Below are 17772 nucleotides of genomic sequence, written 5' to 3' on the forward strand. Positions count from 1 at the left end.
TTTTACTGAGTGGCCAGAGAGGCTGAAGTGTTCTCCTACCCGTTTTTGAATGTTATGATTCCTGATGTCGGACTTGTGTCCATTTATTCTTCTGCATAGAGACTGTCCGGTTTGGCCAATGTACACGGCAGAGGGGCATTGCTGGCACATGATGGTCGATGTGCAGGTGAACGAACCCCTGATGGCATGGCTAATGTAATTAGGTCCTATGATGGTGTCACTTGAATAAATATGTGGACAGAGTTGGCATCAGGCTTTGTTGTAAGGATAGGTTCCTGGGTTAGTGTTTTTGTTGTGTGGTGTGTGGTTGCTGGAGAGTATTTGCTTCAGGTTGGGGGGCTGTCTGTAAGCAAGGACTGGTCTGTCTCCCAAGATCTGTGAGAGTGAGGGATCATTTTTCAGGATAGGTTGTAAATCTTTGATGATGCACTGGAGAGGTTTTAGTTGGGGGCTGAAGGTGACCGCTAGTGGCATTCTGTTATTTTCTTTGTTGGGCCTGTCCTGAAGTAGGTGACTTCTGGGTACTCTTCTGGCTCTGTCAATCTGTTTCTTCACTTCAGCAGGTGGGTATTGTAGTTTTAAGACCCCTTGATAAAGATCTTGAAAGTGTTTGTCTCTGTCTGAGGGGTTGGAGCAAATGTGATTGTATCTTAGAGCTTGGCTGTAGACAATGGATCTTGTGGTGTGTCCTGGATGGAAGCTGGAGGCATGCAAGTATAGCGGTCAGTAGGTTTCTGGTATAGGGTGGTGTTTATGTGACCATCGCTTATTAGCACAGTAGTGTCCAGGAAATGGACTGCTTGTGTGGATTGGTCTAGGCTGAGGTTGATGGTGGGATGGAAATTGTTGAAATAATGATGGAATTCCTCAAGGGCTTCTTTTCTATGGGTCCAGATGATGAAGATGTCATCAATGTAGCGCAAGCAGAGTAGGGGTATTATGGGACGAGAGCTAAGGAAGCGTTGTTCTAAATCAGACATAAAAATGTTAGCATAATGTGGGGCCATGCGGGTACCCATAGCAGTGCCGCTGACTTGAAGGTATATATTGTCCCCAGTTGTGAAATAGTTGTGGGTGAGGACAAAGTCACAAAGGTCAGCCACCAGGTTTGCTGTGACATTATCAGGGATACTGTTCCTGATAGCTTATAGTCCATCTTTGTGTGGAATGTTGGTGTAGAGGGCTTCTACATCCATCGTTTGAGGAATTAAAGGAATAGTGCTGCTATGGAATAAAGGTTCAGTGTTGTTAATATTGTAACAGGGTGTTTTTTAAATGGAAATAGCAGCACTAAGGCAAGGGAGAAGTGCTCCCTTTTCTGTGCTTGTCTCTCTGTGGGGGAACATGTGGGTGCAGAGACCTGAGTCCAAGGAAGTGGACACACCAGAATTAGATTTTTTTTGTGTAGTTCTTGCAAATCCCACTGTTTGTCGGGAATTGCTACAGAGATTTTTTTTCCCTAAAGTAACCATTTAATTTGTATTCCTTTTGGTCAAGGATTACAAAGAAGAATTAAAAGAGAATGGAGCCTTGCCTTTCTGTAGGCCAATTTCAGAATCTCAAATGATTTGCCAACAGAAGTAGCCTTTGCCAGAAGAAATAGTGTTAAAACAATGCATTAGTTCACTGGAATTTTCCCTCTAAGGAATTACAGGGACTTTTCTATGTTTGTGCCACCTACCTAAAATAATAGTGAAAAAAATTAATCAAACTGTCAACAGGGAAGTACCATAAGTGAAACATCTAATGTTAAAAGTATTTTAAAATTTGGTAAATCAATGCTAAGAAGACTGGAAACTGGTTAGCTCTGTGTAGCAATGGGCTGCTAAATTGCTGGCATCTTGATTCCCAAACTATATTACTTTGGGCAACACTAGTGAGCGGGTAGCTCAAAAATGCCAATTTTAATGAAAATCTTCCCTTTCGAAGGCAACTGGCAACTTGCATATGTTGAGAAATGCTTCTGATGATGAGAACTTTCAAGAAGGCTGCACAGAGATGAATGACTGAATAATCTTTTAGCTTGACAGTGGAAGCTTTTGTCAGCAAGTTCAATGTAACCTGAAGAAAAAAGCCCAAGTGTGTTGTTTCAAGAAGCTCCTTTTTCAGTATACACTTTTACCATTTGAAAACAGATCAGAATGAACTAGAATCTTGCATCAGTCTCAGCCTAGAGGGTTTTACCTACTAACATATGAAGGAATGCTATGTTTTCCTAAATACACTGGACATCGTCAACTATGTAAACCTCATAGAACCATAGATACTAAGGTCAGAAGGAACCATTCTGATCATCTAGTCCGACATCCTGCACAACGCAAGCCACAGAATCTCACCCACCCACTCCTACGAAAAACGTCACCTATGTCTGAGCTATTGAAGTCCTCCAATTGTGGTTTAAAGACTTCAAGGAGCAGAGAATCCACCCTCAAGTGACCTGTGCCCCATGCTACAGAGGAAGGTGAAAAACCTCCAGGGCCTCTTTCCAATATGCCCTGGAGGAAAATTCCTTCCCAACCCCAAATATGGTGATCAGCTAAATCCTGAGCATATGGGCAAGATTCACCAGCCAGATACTACAGAAAATTCTTTCCTGGGTAACTCAGATCCCACCCATCTAATATCCCATCTCAGGGGATTAGGCCTATTTATCCTGAATATTTAAAGATCAATTACTTACCAAAATCACATTATCCCATCATACCATCTCCTCCATAAACTTATTGAGTTTAATCTTAAAGCAGATAGATCTTTTGCCCCCACTGCTTCCCTTGGAAGGCTATTCCAAAACTTCACTTCTCTAATGGTTAGAAACCTTCGTCTAATTTCAAGTCTAAACTTCCTGGTGGCCAGTTTATACCCATTTGTTCTTGTGTCCACATTGGTACCGAGTTTAAATAATTCCTCTCCCTCTCCGGTATTTATCCCTCTGATATATTTATAGAGAGCAATCATATCTCCCCTCAACCTTCTTTTAGTTAGGCTAAACAAGCAAAGCTCCTTGAGTCTCCTTTCATAAGATAAGTTTTCAATTCCTTGGATCATCCTAGTACCCCTTCTCTGTACTTGTTCCAGTTTGAATTCATCCTTTTTAAACATGGGAGACCAGAACTGCACACAGTATTCCAGGTGAGGTCTCACCAGTGCCTTGTATAATGGAACTAAAACCTCCTTATCCCTACTGGAAATACCTCTCCTGAATCATCCCAAAACCGCATTAGCTTTTTTCACAGCCATATCACATTGGCAGCTCATAGTCATCCTATGATCAACCAATACTCCAAGATCCTTCTCCTTCTCTGTTACTTCTAATGGATGCATCCCCAGCTTATAACTAAAATTCTTGTTATTAATCCCTAAATGCATAACCTTATACTTCTCACTATTATACTTCTCATCCTATTACTATTACTCCAGTTTACAAGGTCATCCAGATCCTCCTGTATGATATCCCAATCCTTCTCAATACAGTGGGGAGATTTGAGATTTATTTTTTAAATCTCCCCACTGTATTGTCCACCGAATGCATCCGATGAAGTGAGGTGTAGCTCACGAAAGCTTATGCTCAAATAAATGTGTTAGTCTCTAAGGTGCCACAAGTACTCCTTTTCTTTTTTGCAAATACAGACTAACACGGCTGCTACTCTGAAACTTTATTAGCACACTCCCACTTTTTGTGCCAAGGTCAGTAATAAAAAGATTAAATAAGATTAGTCCCAAAACTGATCCCTGAGGAACTCCACTAGTAACCTCCCTCCAGCCTGACAGTTCACCTTTCATTAGGACCCGTTGTAGTCTCCCCTTTAACCAATTTCTTATCCACCTTTTGATGTTCATATTGATCCCCATCTTTTCCAATTTAACTAATAATTCCCCATGTGGCACGGTATCAAACGCGTTACTGAAATCTAGGTAAATTAGATCCACTGCGTTTCCTTTGTCTAAAAAAATCTGTTACTTTCTCAAAAAAGGAGATCAGGTTGGTTTGGCACGATCTACCTTTTGTAAAACCATGTTGTATTTTGTCCCATTTACCATTGACTTCAATGTCCTTAACTAATTTCTCCTTCAAAATTTTTTCCAGGACCTCGCATACTACAAGATGTCAAACTAACTGGTCTGTAGTTACCCGGATCACTTTTTTTTCCTATCTTAAAAATAGGAACTATATTAGCAATTCTCCAACCATTCGGTACAATTCCTGAGTTTACAGATTCATTAAAAATTCTTGCTAATGGGCTTGCAATTTCAGGTGCCAATTCCTTTAATATTCTTGGATGAAGATTATCTGGGCCCCCCGATTTAGTCCCAAATTCTGAAAAAAGGGTTGATGTAGCAACCTTCAAGTAATAGTCCTAAAGTAAAACAGAAATGTCAGATCATGAAAGGTTAATGAATATTGGCCTAAGCCAGCATTTCCCCTTTCTGTGGTTCACGGACCTCTGATTGTTCACAGAGACATGCCATGTCCCAAAGTGGCAGCAGCTCCTGGAGATGCTCTTCTGTGTTGAAAGCTTGGCTTGACAATGTCAGTACTGCAACGTGCAATGCTGCATGTCTACTGATGCCCGTTCACAAAGTCCCGCCAACTCAACCTGGCTGGCTTGGGGCTGGCCCACATTTTGACCAGAACTATTTGTCTCGAACTAATCAAGAGTTCAGTGCAGTGTGCTAGACACTCAACCATTGTACACATGTGCTAGCTGGTGGGCTCTCTCACCAGCCAGCAAAGGATCAGTGCCATGCCATCAGCTGGTTCAGGCCCTTGCCTCAGGACATAATTTATTGGTTAACCACGAACTTAGGTAAAATATCAAAATAAAGTAATTCCTCTGCCCAACAATGCTACAGTTCCAAGAAGCTTTTCCTGGTCCCTCTGGGTTGTTGCACTAACCCAGGGACTCCTGTGGGAGCCTTCCTGCAGCTCTCATTTACCAGGCCATCTGGGAGGCAGCTAATAACTGGGTTCTTTCCCCTGCTCCTTGCAGTTCACTCCCTCAATTGAGCTCTTGGTAGCCCTTCAGCCAGGCTACCAGCTGATCACTAGTCCCACAGCCTCAGATTAATCACGGGGAAGCTCGGTCCATTTCCCCATAAATGTCACCCTGTGCCAGCACACAAAAAGACCAGAATGGGAAAGAAGAAAGCACGGTTCTCTTGGCCTTACTAATTATCACGAAAGGAAACAGCTGTCCATTAAAGAAAAATAAGACAAAAGCCAAAGGAGAGATCAAGTCATCCCCTAAATGATAATTGGAGGACAAACACATTGCACTCTGTTCTAGAAATGTTGTACGCTTGGCTTCAATACTGATACTGCTTTTAAGATTAAAAGTTATTTTGCTGATTTCCTATCTTAAATTAATCTTCCTCTGTGCTGACAATTGACAGAATTGACAGAATGGGAAATGACTGCCTAGGAAGGAATACTGTGGAAAGGGATCTGGGGGTCATAGTGGATCACAAGCTAAATATGAGTCAACAGTGTAACACTGTTGCAAAAAAAGCAAACATCATTCTGGGATGTATTGGCAGGAGTATTGTAAGCAAGACACAAGAAGTAATTCTTCCGCTCTACTCCATGCTCATTAGGCCTCAACTGGAGTACTGTGTCCAGTTCTGGGTGACACATATCAGGAAAAATGTGGACAAATTGGAGAAAGTTCAGAGAAGATCAACAAATATGATTAAAGGTCTAGAAAACATGACCTATGAGGGAAGACTGAAAAAATTGGGTTTGTTTAGACTGGAGAAGAGAAGACTGAAAGGGGACATGTTAACAGTTTTCAAGTACATAAAAGGTTATTACAAGGAAGAGGGAGAAAAATTGTTCTTCTTAATCTCTGAGGATAGGACAAGAAACGGTGGGCTTAAACTGCAGCTAGGGTGGTTTAGGTTGGACATTAGGAAAAACTTCCTAACTGTCAGAGTGGTTAAGCACTGGAATAAATTGCCTAGGGGGGTTGTGGAATCTCCATCATTGGGGATTTTTAAGAGCAGGTTGGACAAACACCGTCAGGGATGGTCTAGATAATACTTGGTCCTGCCCTGAGTGCAGGGGACTGGACTAAATAACCTCTTGAGATCCCTTCCAATTGTATGATTCTCCACTCTGTAATGGGAGCATGATGGATTTTATCCATGTGTTATATCCACATTGTTTTCATATAGTCTTCGAAGCCAAAAACTCTGCAGGTTTCAATTTATTTAATGTGGAATGGCCCATTTGGGAGAGCTCACTAGGCAATTACTTGCTCATATCAGGAGAAGCGTGAAAGTATTGAATAGAAAATGAAAAAAAGAGAATAAATGCCAAAAATGGCTATTGAAATTTAAACCATTAATGTAGGTGTTTCAAAAGAGCCTAAGAGAGCTAAGTCAATAGGAGTTAGGAGCCTAATTCCCTTAGGCACCTTAGAAAATCCCCCCCTTAACCAACATCCTGATTTTTTAAGATTTGCAGCAAGTTTTGGAGATAAAATCTGCATCAAATGCAGGCCATCTGATTGCAACCCTTGTGTACGCTCTAGAACCCCAGGTTATGCTCTTGCAATGAATTCTGTGCAGGCAGATCATTGCATTCAAGCACAGTGAAGTAGGTGGGTCACCCCTGCAGAGCTCTGTGCAGGATCAGGAATTTAGATTGTAAAGTGCCCATTAAAGGGATTATGTCAGCTAATCTGCAGTATGAATCACCTCACACATATCTGAGGTTTTGCAGTAATAATTACAATCTTTTTAAAATAAAAAAAACTTGAAAATTCTTCATTAAATCAAATTAATTTCCTAAATCTTGGTGAACCTCTTCAAATTCATCAGGGATTTTTATGCTAAAATTAAAAAAAACTCCTGGTGTCATCAAAACCTATAAAGATACACCTATTGAAATGTAACTTACAGGAAATGCAGAGCAATCTCAATACCAATCTTAAAGGAAATACTGGAACATTTCTCCTTGCATGGGTAATTTTAGCAACTTCTGGAAACATTATTATGTCCTTTCCTGGGGAAACACTCTTTCCCCTTTGTCTCCAATAAAATTCCATTTATATACCATGTCTAACCTCCCTCCCCTCAAAAAAGAGAAACAAAACAAAAAACCACCCCACCACCATTCAATTATGACAATGTTCTGCCACTAAATTTTCACTGGTAACAGGAGGTATGCATAAAGTCAGAAAGTAAGAAAAGCCACATTGGGTCAGACCAATGGTCCATCTAACCCAATAGCTTGTCTCCAACTGGGGCCAATACCAGAACATCATAGATAGTATATCATACAGAGCAATTTTGGAGAGATCCACCCATCTTCCTATTCCAGCTTCTGGCAATCAGAGGTTTAGAGTTGCCCTCAGCATGGGATTACATTCCTGACTATCTTGGCTAATAGCCATTGATGGACCTATCCTCCATCAATGATTCTATGAACTTATCTAGTTATTTTTTTAACACAGTTATACTTTTGGACATCACAACATCCCAAGGCATTGAGTTCCACAGGCTACCTGAGACTTGTGCAAAAAAGAATTTTTTTTAAACCTGCTGCCTATTAACTTTGTATTTTGGGAAAGGGTAAATAACACTTCTTTATTCCCTTTTTCCACACTATTCATGATTTTATAGACCTCTATCATATTGCCTCTTAATCGTCTTTTTCTAAAATGAACAGCCCTAATCTTTTTAGTCTCTCCTCATATGGAAGTCATTCCATACCCTTGATCATCTTTGTTGCCCTTCTTGGAACCTTTTCCAGTTTCACTATATCCTTTTTGAGATGGAGACATCAGAACTAGACACAGTATTCAAAGTATGGGAGCACCACAGATTCATGTAGTGGCATTATATATTTCCTACCTTCTTATCTATCCTTTTTCTAATAGTTCCTAGCATTCTGTTAGCTTTTATACCACTGCTGAGCACTGAGACAAAGTTTTCAGAGAACTATCCACGATGACTCCAAGATCTCTTCCTTGAGTTTCAGAGTAGCAGCCATGTTAGTCTGTATTCGCAAAAAGAAAAGGAGTACTTGTGGCACCTTAGAGACTAACAAATTTATTAGAGCATAAGCTTTCGTGAGCTACAGCTCACTTCATCGGAGCTGTAGCTCATGAAAGCTTATGCTCTAATAAATTTGTTAGTCTCTAAGGTGCCACAAGTACTCCTTTTCTTCTTCCTTGAGTTGTAACAGCTAATTTAGAACGCATCATTATATGTGTAGTCAGGATTATTTTTTCCAACGGGAATTACTTTGCACTTACCAATGTTGAATTTCATCTGCCATTTTGTTACTGAGTCTCTCACTGCAACAAAAGTAAGCAATGAAAGTTTTAGTTTGTTTTTGTTTCATTGGGGGTTTTTTTGTGCGGGATTGAGGGCTTGGTTCTTTAACATTTGTTCTAATAAAACTGATAAAAATCACATAATTTCCTTCTAATCCTTTTGTTTAACACTAAAATACTGATATTACATCTTTTCTTTTCATTTAATCCTAATTCTTGATAATCATTTTGATTTAGCTCTTCTGAACTCTGTTATTTTTTAATCTTTTGAGTAAAATTCAATGAAGTTACAATACAAAATTTTTTCCCTACTATCTTATTCAAAGGTCATACTTCATTATAATTGCAGATCTCTTCCTACTATAGAGATACAGAGTCATAACCAAGCATGCATCAAACTCCTGCTTTGGGCCTTGTGTGCCAGAACTATACGTCCATTACTAAGGGCTGTCCACACCTGCAAAGCAAGACTTTTAAGAGATTTTAAGGCTAGAAGAAAGCATTAGATCAACTAGTCTAACCTCTTGTATAACATAGGCTGTAGAATTTCACCTAGTTACCCCTGTGCTGAGCCTGGTAACTTATGTTCAACTAAAGAATGTCTTCCAGAAATGCCTCTAGTCCTGATGTGATTTGAATTGGTCTGGCTTCAGCTTACAGCCACTGGTTTTTGTTATGCCTTCCTCCATTAGTTTAAGGAGCCCTTTAGTACCTCATATTTTCTCCCTGTGAAGGGACTGATACACAGTAATCAAGTCACCTCTCAGTTTTCCCTTTGGTGAGCTAAACAGATTGTGCTCTTTAAGTTTCTCACTGTAAGGAATATTCTTCAGCTCTTGAGTAATTTTTGTGGCTCTTTTCTGCACCTTTTCCATTTATCAACATCCTTTTCAAAATGTGGACCACAGAACTGGATGCTGTATTCTGTACTGGTCTCATCAATGCTGCACACAGAGGTAAATTCACCTCTCTCACCCTGTTTATACATCCATGGATCAAGGATTTGTCCCTTAGTTTCTTATTTATCATGTGCATGTCAGTCTTCCACCATCCATTCAGTACAAACAGCCTTATCCAAGTCCCCTGAGCATACACAACAAATGCTTTTTCTAAGCATAGAAACTTGCAGTAAAGACTTTAATGATCTGGAAAAGAAATAAAGAGGTGGTGTGGGAGAGAGTGGTAAAATAACCAGAATACATGGGAAAGAATAGAGTGAAAGAGCAAAAATACAACAGTTTTCAATGTAGTCTAATGTGTAAAAGAGAAAAGCCCTTTCTTTCTGGCACTTGGAGAGAGGACTTTTGAGTTTAACCTAAGCCGCAATAATCTACTTGCACATTTTAGGATGAAAGGGATGTGGAAATTATATGCTGCTGTTGTTATTTGAAAGTTTTCCTTAAGATGCTGCACTTGAACTGCTTTATTTGAAATTAATCTGTATGGGAATGTTTTAAAAATAGCATCAGTTTGGCAGCTTGGGAGCAAAGATCATGTTGTGCTAGCAGCTACCTGAGTCAAGAGGTGAACTGGGGTCTCTTGCTAGCTCCTTATGAAAGTAGAGTTGTGGCACTTAGTCTCCAGGGGATTGGGGATGGCTGGTTACATCTACATCCCCTTCAAGCTGATTCAATGAGCAGCCCTGGCTCTAGCCTCCGGCATCACACTCTCCCTCTCTCCCTTCACAATTATAGCCATCTCCAAAGAGCAGGGGCCCTAGGGGAGAGGGTAGATTCCTCAATGGGCAAACCAAAAATGGTGCTTCTGAATCAGTAGTAGGATTCTCTAGGCTATGCTCAAAACCAGCTTTTGGGTCATGATATGTCACAGTGACAGAGAACTTTGCCTGTTTATCTGCTAGGATTCCCACTGCATTGAATTACACAGCTTGGAGGACTGGCTGGCTCAGGCATTTGGAATAGTAATCAGCTCTGAAAAGCCTTTCACACATAGGTTAGTATTTGAATGTGACAGGCAGGTACAAGGCCTACGCTTTTTGCACCTTTTCCTTTAAATACTATCACTGTCATATACCATGATGGAGAAATTCTGCCCTTGGATGCGTACCTGGAGCACTCATTGAGGAATGGGCATCACATTGCACAAGAGCAGAATTTGGTTTGTGGCTACCGCTGATTTTAATAGGAACTGTGAATTCATTGAAGGAAAGAATTTGACTGAAAAAGCGAAGGGTCAGAAGAGATCATTTAGGTCATCCAGTATGAACCCGTGTATTTTGCTTTATTTCTCTCTATATCTTTCCCACCAACGTCTTGATTCTCAGGCACTAACGTATGCATGAATACACACAATGTGTTCACCTGGGAAGAGTGGAATTCCTTAGTTCTGGATTGACTTACTATAGAAAAAAAATTAACATTACAAATGGGGAGGACAGTTAAACAAAGGTCTAGGATCACTCCTTGGATCTTCACACAATAACTGAGTGCCACAGACACTTATTTTACATTAACTTTTCTGTAACACAAGCAGTTTGATTTGTAATGTTATATTTACCATTATTACAGGAAAATATCTAGATTAGGAGGGGAGGAAAAAGGAATATTATAACCCCTTTCTCAATAATGTTAGCTTGGAAATAATATCAGTAATACAAAAGCAAAATTAATCATGATCAATGTTGGAGACAGTGACTAATCAGGGAAAAATCTTACTACAAGGGATTAGAACATGAATGGCTGATCAGGAAATAATATTAAAAGTCTTGATAAATAAGCAATACATGAATAGCATAAGAGTAGTTCTCAAACTGGGTTCATGAGAGTACTCCAGGGGGTCCGTGAGTCATGTCTGGGGTCACCGGTTCCGCTGATCAACTCTTCTGTTCCCTCCCAGCACCCCCTCCCTCCTGCTGTTCTGTGGCATGCAGGAGGCACTGGGCAGGAGGTGGAGGAGCGGGGACTGGGGAGGAGCAGGAGCAAGAAGAGGTGGGGTGGGGCTGGGGCTATGGTGGAAGAGGTGCAATGGTGGAGGGCTGGGGGCTGAACAGAGGTTAAGCACCCCCAGGGAAAATTAGAAGCCAAGCCAGAGGTCCGTGACAAATTTTAAATCAAAATGGGGGTTCTCGGGTTGCTAAAGCTTGAGAACCAGTGGCATAACAAATGCCAAGATTGATTTATCAATTGAAAAACAGTTGAACAAAAAAAGCAAACCAATTACATTCTTCTAAATTATATTCATGAAAATAAGTTAAAAGTCCCCAAACAATTACATGTTCCCCAGACCAAAGAAAGGATGTCTAAGTCAGTGGCTCTCAGCCTTTCCAGACTACTGTACTCCTTTCAGGAGTGAGTCTGCCTTGTGTACCCCACGTTTTACCTGACTTGAAAAGTACCTGCTTACAAAATCAAACGTAAAAATGCAAACATGTCACAGCAAACTATTACTGAAAAATTGCTTACTTTCTCATTTTTATCATGGAATATAAATATTATACTTGCATTTCAGTGTATAGTATACAGAGGAGTTTAAATAAGTGATTGTATGAAATTTCAGTTTGTACTGACTTCACTAGTGCTTTTAATATAGCCTGTTGTAAAACTAGGCAAATACCTAGGTGAGTTGATGTAGCCCCTGGAAGGCCTCTGCGTAGCCCCAGGTGTACATGTACCCCTGGTTGTGAACCACTGGTCTAAGTAACTGAAAAGTAAGTATAATGCCAAAACACAAGATCCACTTCATGAAAAGAAAGGTAAAAGTCACAGGAAACAAGTTATTTTATATAATTAAGAACTAGACCACCAATCTAACGATCTACTCACAAGTTTCAAAATTCTTGCTGACAGAGCAACTGTGTTGTACTTTGTCCAAAACAAGTAAGTTTAATAAAGCTACAAGCAAACTTATTTGAATTGTGTGATACAACATTTTATTGGGCATTTCTGGATAGATTATATCAATTTGTGAAGAAATTTTTTTTTTTTTTACCTCATGTTTTTCTCACCACTGAGTTGCTGGTTTATTTCACTTGCAGGATAATTCCATATATCAGTAGTTTCAAGCTATGATGCTTTTCTTTTGTTCTAGCTGGCCTGACAGTTTACTGTTGCTGAACATTCTAGAGGTCCTCAGGTGATTTCCAAATACAGTATTAAATAACATACTGGTAATTCCATAATGTGTGCCTTTCAAGAAACAAATAATCACACGTTCATGTTGTTGTAAATAAATACCATGCTATAACTTTATAAATATTAAAATAAAAGCTTGGTACTAAGCTACCTAAATATACAAACTAAATTAATTAATTGACTATTCTAAAGAATGAAAAGATGGGTCAGAAAGTCTTTCTTAGACCTGGAAAGCTAGTCTGTGTGCTAAAAATTAGCTTTGGGATATGTGTAAAGCACACCATGTCAATGCTACTTTTCAGGCTTCTGAATGCTCTACAATGGCCATGGTTCTGCAATTCCTGTACTTTCTCCATAGGAATGGATGGCCAGTCGATCCACAGTTGCATGTCATCCTACCTGGCTCTGAAACTATTCCTGTGAGCAAGTGTAACTGTGCCCTCCACACAGCATTGCTTCACATACAAGATGCAGACAACCTGTGTAGCCTCTTCAAATCCTGCCCTATTCCTTTCCACAGCAACCACATTGGTTCCATGTATCTCAGGAACGGGATATGCCCCTTAATGCAGCAGAGAGATGTTTTCCAAAGCCTGGAGGTGCCCTATTTTATTCACAGTATCCTATGTGTCTGTTCTTCCCTTTAAGCTTGATGCTTGTTGTGATATTGGTCCAGCCCTGGGTGAAAGAGCAAGACTGGATTTCTTATAGCAGACCCTGCCAATCACTGTCTATGGTCTGACAACGCAGTGCCTTTTGACTCCACTTCGTCCACCGATACACTTTCCCTTGCTTTTCTTCAAATTGAAAGAAGTTTCTCAATGGAATAGCCAATAGAAGTCATCTGCTAATTACCACTGCTATAAATCTCATGAAATTGAGGATATTATGGTCCTGGCCAAGTTCCAATTCAGGTAATTGTATTCCAACTATATAAATTCCTTATGTAGTTTCAAGAAGACAAGGCATCCTTCACTTCCTGTCCTAAACTGCTATGTAAGTATTGCTGTGCACTCTTAGTTACAACACTTTACCTCAGCAGTGCATTTCTGTGGTGAGTGAAGTGATCCAGTTTGTAAATCACTTTGTGACAACTTATAAAATAGGTCTTGAAGGTCTGATATTCCTTGATCTGGAGATCAGAGAGCATAACAATTATCCATAGATCTTAGAGCCGATAGTATCTCTAGTTCAACCACTTGCATACATTTTGGGAGTCCTCTATTCTATTTCCTTAGTAGTAAACACAAAAGTTCGATTAAAGTCGATTAATCCATATCATTACCTAGAAAAAAGCATTATTCTTACCTGCTAGAAATAAGAATGATTTTTGCCCTCTCCATTATTAATAGTTTACTTTAAAATCTCATGGCATTTTGCAGCATTTTCTGTGGAATTCTCTATTAGTCCATCACTAAAACATTTTGGAAAACTGGTTGCAATACTTTGGTAAACATTTTTTAAAACTCTGTCATAACAACAATTTTAATTTCTGCTGACCCGTACAGGTGTGACACTAAATACTTTGATTTTTGTTATCTGTGATGCTACAAGTAAGGGACTGTCAACATTTCTATTAAAAATGTATACTTTCACAAGTGTAATATTTAGATAAGAATTCACTCCACATTAATACTTGTCATAAAAGGTCTTATGAAAACAATTTATTTTTAAGCCTTGGGGAGTGGGGGGACAGGGGGGAAGAGAAGGGAACAGTATGAATGGAACAAACAGGTATACGTAAATAATTTAGCAAGAGATTTGTCCATAACATGGTCTAATTGCTTTTGGTATTTTTAGGTAAAAAAGAATAATATATGTTTTTATTTATCTGTTACACAATTTTTCCCCATTATTTTCTTGTTTACTATAATCAGCATTTTTTCTAATTAAGAAATTCTAACACTAGACTGAATAGCTCCAGAAGACCCATTTGGTTTATTGGCTCAGTGACTCCTGAAACAAAACAAAACAAAAAAATCTCTCAGTACATTTGTATATAATGGCTTGCTAAAACAGCCTTGGAGGAGTTCTTATGTGTTAACACCCATTTAAAAAAACCTTTGTAATATGGTACATTATGGTATATACATTATATACCATAACTGATCCAAAACAAGCTGTAAAAGATAACAATTTAAAACATTTATTTGTTAAGGTGTTTGTTTGTTTGTTTTTAAAATCACAATTTTAAAAAACATTTCCAAAGGAAACAAACCATAAAAGCTACTTTAATGTAATACTAAGAAGTTGATTTATACCAATAGGGATAAAGGAATGAATGTTACCCAAGCAAGCACTCCATCTTTAACACCAATGCCATTGTGCCGGGTTATTGCTGGAACCTATGGTGTGTGTTCATGCAGAGTTATTAGATGGCTTATAATACTAGTGATCACCTTAGTTAAAGTTGGAATGTTTAGCCCTAATTCTGAATTTCTCTCTTTTACAGATTTAAGTCAGAACCTTGACCTTGTAATAACTTTATATAGTTAAGCAACAGAATTCAGATTTCTGTTTATTAAAATCAGCCATCCATAAATATAAAAATCTTGGATATGTGTGAAAATGTCTTTCAATCACAGTTTTCACAGCTTTAATAAGGAACCCCTAATCAGATCCATTATATTCAATTTCATCTCTATAGACAAACAGTTAAAAACACATTTACTAACATTAAATATAATCAATTTGCAAAAACAGATACAGTCTGACAAATATTGTCATGTGCTCTTGCAAAGAGTGCATAGAATACATTTCTGCAACAATCAAAACAGTAAAATCATCTAATATAACCTCAAGTTCAAGCTGTAAACATTCCTAATTGTAGTTACTTGGAAACATTTTGTTCCTTTCAAGTTTTTATTAGCAACTTGCATTAGGCTTTCCCCTTTAATTTTTTTCATCAGCTTTACATACATTATTTTCTGTCTTTAACCCTTTGGTTCTCCAAAACCATTAACATGTTCTTGCTCAGATTCAGTGTATTGATCCTTTCCTTCCAGTGCATGATGAAATCTTTCATACGGAATTCTTGTTGAGGTCCCTAATGCAGAGTCTTGAGAAACAGGCTGATAATGAAATCTGCTATGCCTTGATAGGATTTCCTGCAGGTTTTGGATCATAACCATATAGGAATGTAGCTGCTATCACAAGAATGGCTCCAAAGAAAAAGACACTGAATGGAATAGGGAGGAGGGAAAAAAAGTAACTTTTTTCAGTCAGTACAATTGTATTTATATTATCTGGTCAGGAGAAATGACATTCATTCTCTACATTATTTCTAGTGGGGGGAAATATGTTCCTTCAATTTGTAATGAACTGGCAACTTACTCATTTATTATTCTTAAACGTGAGAATAGGGAGAGATGGAAAGGAACTAAGAAGCCTGAACCTATCAACAGTGAAGTCAAAAACATGATAGTTCACTGAAGTACTCCAAAGATTAAAACAGGATTGTCTTTTCAGGAAGCAATTGCCAAAGGATAATCAATCTAGCTGCATATTCTTAGTCCCTTTTGTCTCCCCATCTACAATACATAAGCATGAAAAACTAACCACAGTAGTTATATTTGTTTGCTTTCCAACCATGTTTTAACATAGTTCTGCCAGTCCTATGTACAATGTGTCAAACAGTGTTAAAGTTTTTCTGTATTAAGAAGACACCTAGGCTAGGATATGTTTATTTTAAACCCTGTTATGAGAGACAATGTGCCAAATCATATCAGATGAGCAGCAACCAGATCGTCGTCGTTGCATTTCAACTGGTTATTGGGTAGATAGGGTTTAACTTTTGTAATAGGGTGTTTATGTAAACATACAGACTATATATTTTATATTACATACACATACAGACAAGCATCTTTTTTATGAACTACTGGTACTCAAATACTATAGGGAGATTTTACAAATTTCTAGATAGAGACACGTTTGAAATGCAGTATCTAAGCTCAAAGATAGTATATAAATATTTTAAAAACATTACCTTGGAGATGTGTAAAATTTTGATAATTAGAGTTTTCTGAACATATTATGTAGTATTTTGGAAGTGTACTCCAAATTATAGTGGTGTACTCCATTATTGTCCGGCTACTAATTTATTTAGCTTGCTTATAGGCATACACAATTATGTACTTTACATACTTTACGTACTTTGGAAAGAAAAAAAAATATCAGTCAACAAAAAGAAACTCAGGAGACCTGGATTATATTCCTGGCTCTGCCACTGGCTTTGGGTAAATCATTTCACCCTCCCATGTTCCAGTTTCCCCATCTGTAAAATGGGGATAATGGTACCTACACCTCCTTTGTAAAGCACTCTGTAAGAGCTAGGTATTGTTATTAAAAAATCATCACTCATCATATCCCAGGGAACATGAGATATAGCCAATGGAGGGGGGAGGACAAGTAATACTGTTGTGGCAATCTTGGGGATTGGTATGCTGCTCTAACGGGGAACAAAAGTGACACCGAGCATGGAGAAGCAACAGCAGTCAGTCTGAAGAACCCGGGAGAATGAAGAACTGCCATTGGGGAGCACAGTTTGGACATTGGTGCTGCAGTGCATATAGGCTACTAAGTACAGAGAAGTCCCAGGCCCTGGAGAACAGTGAGTAGTAGAAATAAAAGTGTAAAATGGGGAAAGGACAAACTTTGGAGGGATAAGGTAAAAACTGAGGAGCTGGTAGGGTAGAACCAGCTAAAGAGAAAAACAAACATGAAAATAGAACCAGATAGAATCATAGAATCATAGAATCATAGAATATCAGGGTTGGAAGGGACCCCAGAAGGTCATCTAGTCCAACCCCCTGCTCAAAGCAGGACCAAGTCCCAGTTAAATCATCCCAGCCAGGGCTTTGTCAAGCCTGACCTTAAAAACCTCTAAGGAAGGAGATTCTACCACCTCCCTAGGTAACGCATTCCAGTGTTTCACCACCCTCTTAGTGAAAAAGTTTTTCCTAATATCCAATCTAAACCTCCCCCATTGCAACTTGAGACCATTACTCCTCGTTCTGTCATCTGCTACCATTGAGAACAGTCTAGAGCCATCCTCTTTGAAACCCCCTTTCAGGTAGTTGAAAGCAGCTATCAAATCCCCCCTCATTCTTCTCTTCTGCAGACTAAACAATCCCAGCTCCCTCAGCCTCTCCTCATAAGTCATGTGCTCTAGACCCCTAATCATTTTTGTTGCCCTTCGCTGTACTCTTTCCAATTTATCCACATCCTTCCTGTAGTGTGGGGCCCAAAACTGGACACAGTACTCCAGATGAGGCCTCACCAGTGTCGAATAGAGGGGAACGATCACGTCCCTCGATCTGCTCGCTATGCCCCTACTTATACATCCCAAAATGCCATTGGCCTTCTTGGCAACAAGGGCACACTGCTGACTCATATCCAGCTTC

The 17772-nt window shown here is 39.1% G+C and overlaps 1 protein-coding gene and 1 long non-coding RNA gene across 6 annotated transcripts in view; both read right to left on the reverse strand.

Moving 5' to 3' along the window:
• Positions 1–9153: 9153 nt before the first annotated feature.
• Positions 9154–13602, reverse strand: LOC122455565. Of its 3 annotated transcripts, XR_006273842.1 has the most exons (3): positions 13405–13602; positions 12228–12424; positions 9566–10456 (listed from the first exon to the last, which is right to left on the reverse strand). It is a non-coding gene; the product is annotated as an uncharacterized LOC122455565 (long non-coding RNA). The 3 variants fall into 3 exon arrangements; XR_006273845.1 differs by lacking the exon at positions 9566–10456 and adding an exon at positions 9154–9424 and having other exon boundaries at positions 12228–13602; XR_006273844.1 differs by having other exon boundaries at positions 12228–13602.
• A 687-nt stretch (positions 13603–14289) lies between these two features.
• SLC35A3 (solute carrier family 35 member A3) overlaps positions 14290–17772 on the reverse strand; it is a 30384-nt gene continuing 26901 nt past the window's right edge. The window contains exons 7-8 of one of the 3 annotated variants that reach the window (XR_005294567.2): positions 15290–15548; positions 14290–14326 (exon numbers count right to left, since the gene is read on the reverse strand). Coding sequence is in view for 2 of the 3 variants with exons in the window: in XM_043491073.1 (XP_043347008.1) it covers positions 15458–15560 (103 nt within the window). In the remaining variant the exon portion in view is untranslated. Of the gene's footprint in view, positions 14327–14543; positions 15561–17772 lie in introns of those variants that run through there. The other 2 variants (XM_038414391.2, XM_043491073.1) reach the window with 2 other exon arrangements.

Source organism: Dermochelys coriacea, chromosome 8 (assembly GCF_009764565.3).
Source record: "Dermochelys coriacea isolate rDerCor1 chromosome 8, rDerCor1.pri.v4, whole genome shotgun sequence".
Lineage (NCBI taxonomy): Eukaryota > Metazoa > Chordata > Testudines > Dermochelyidae > Dermochelys > Dermochelys coriacea.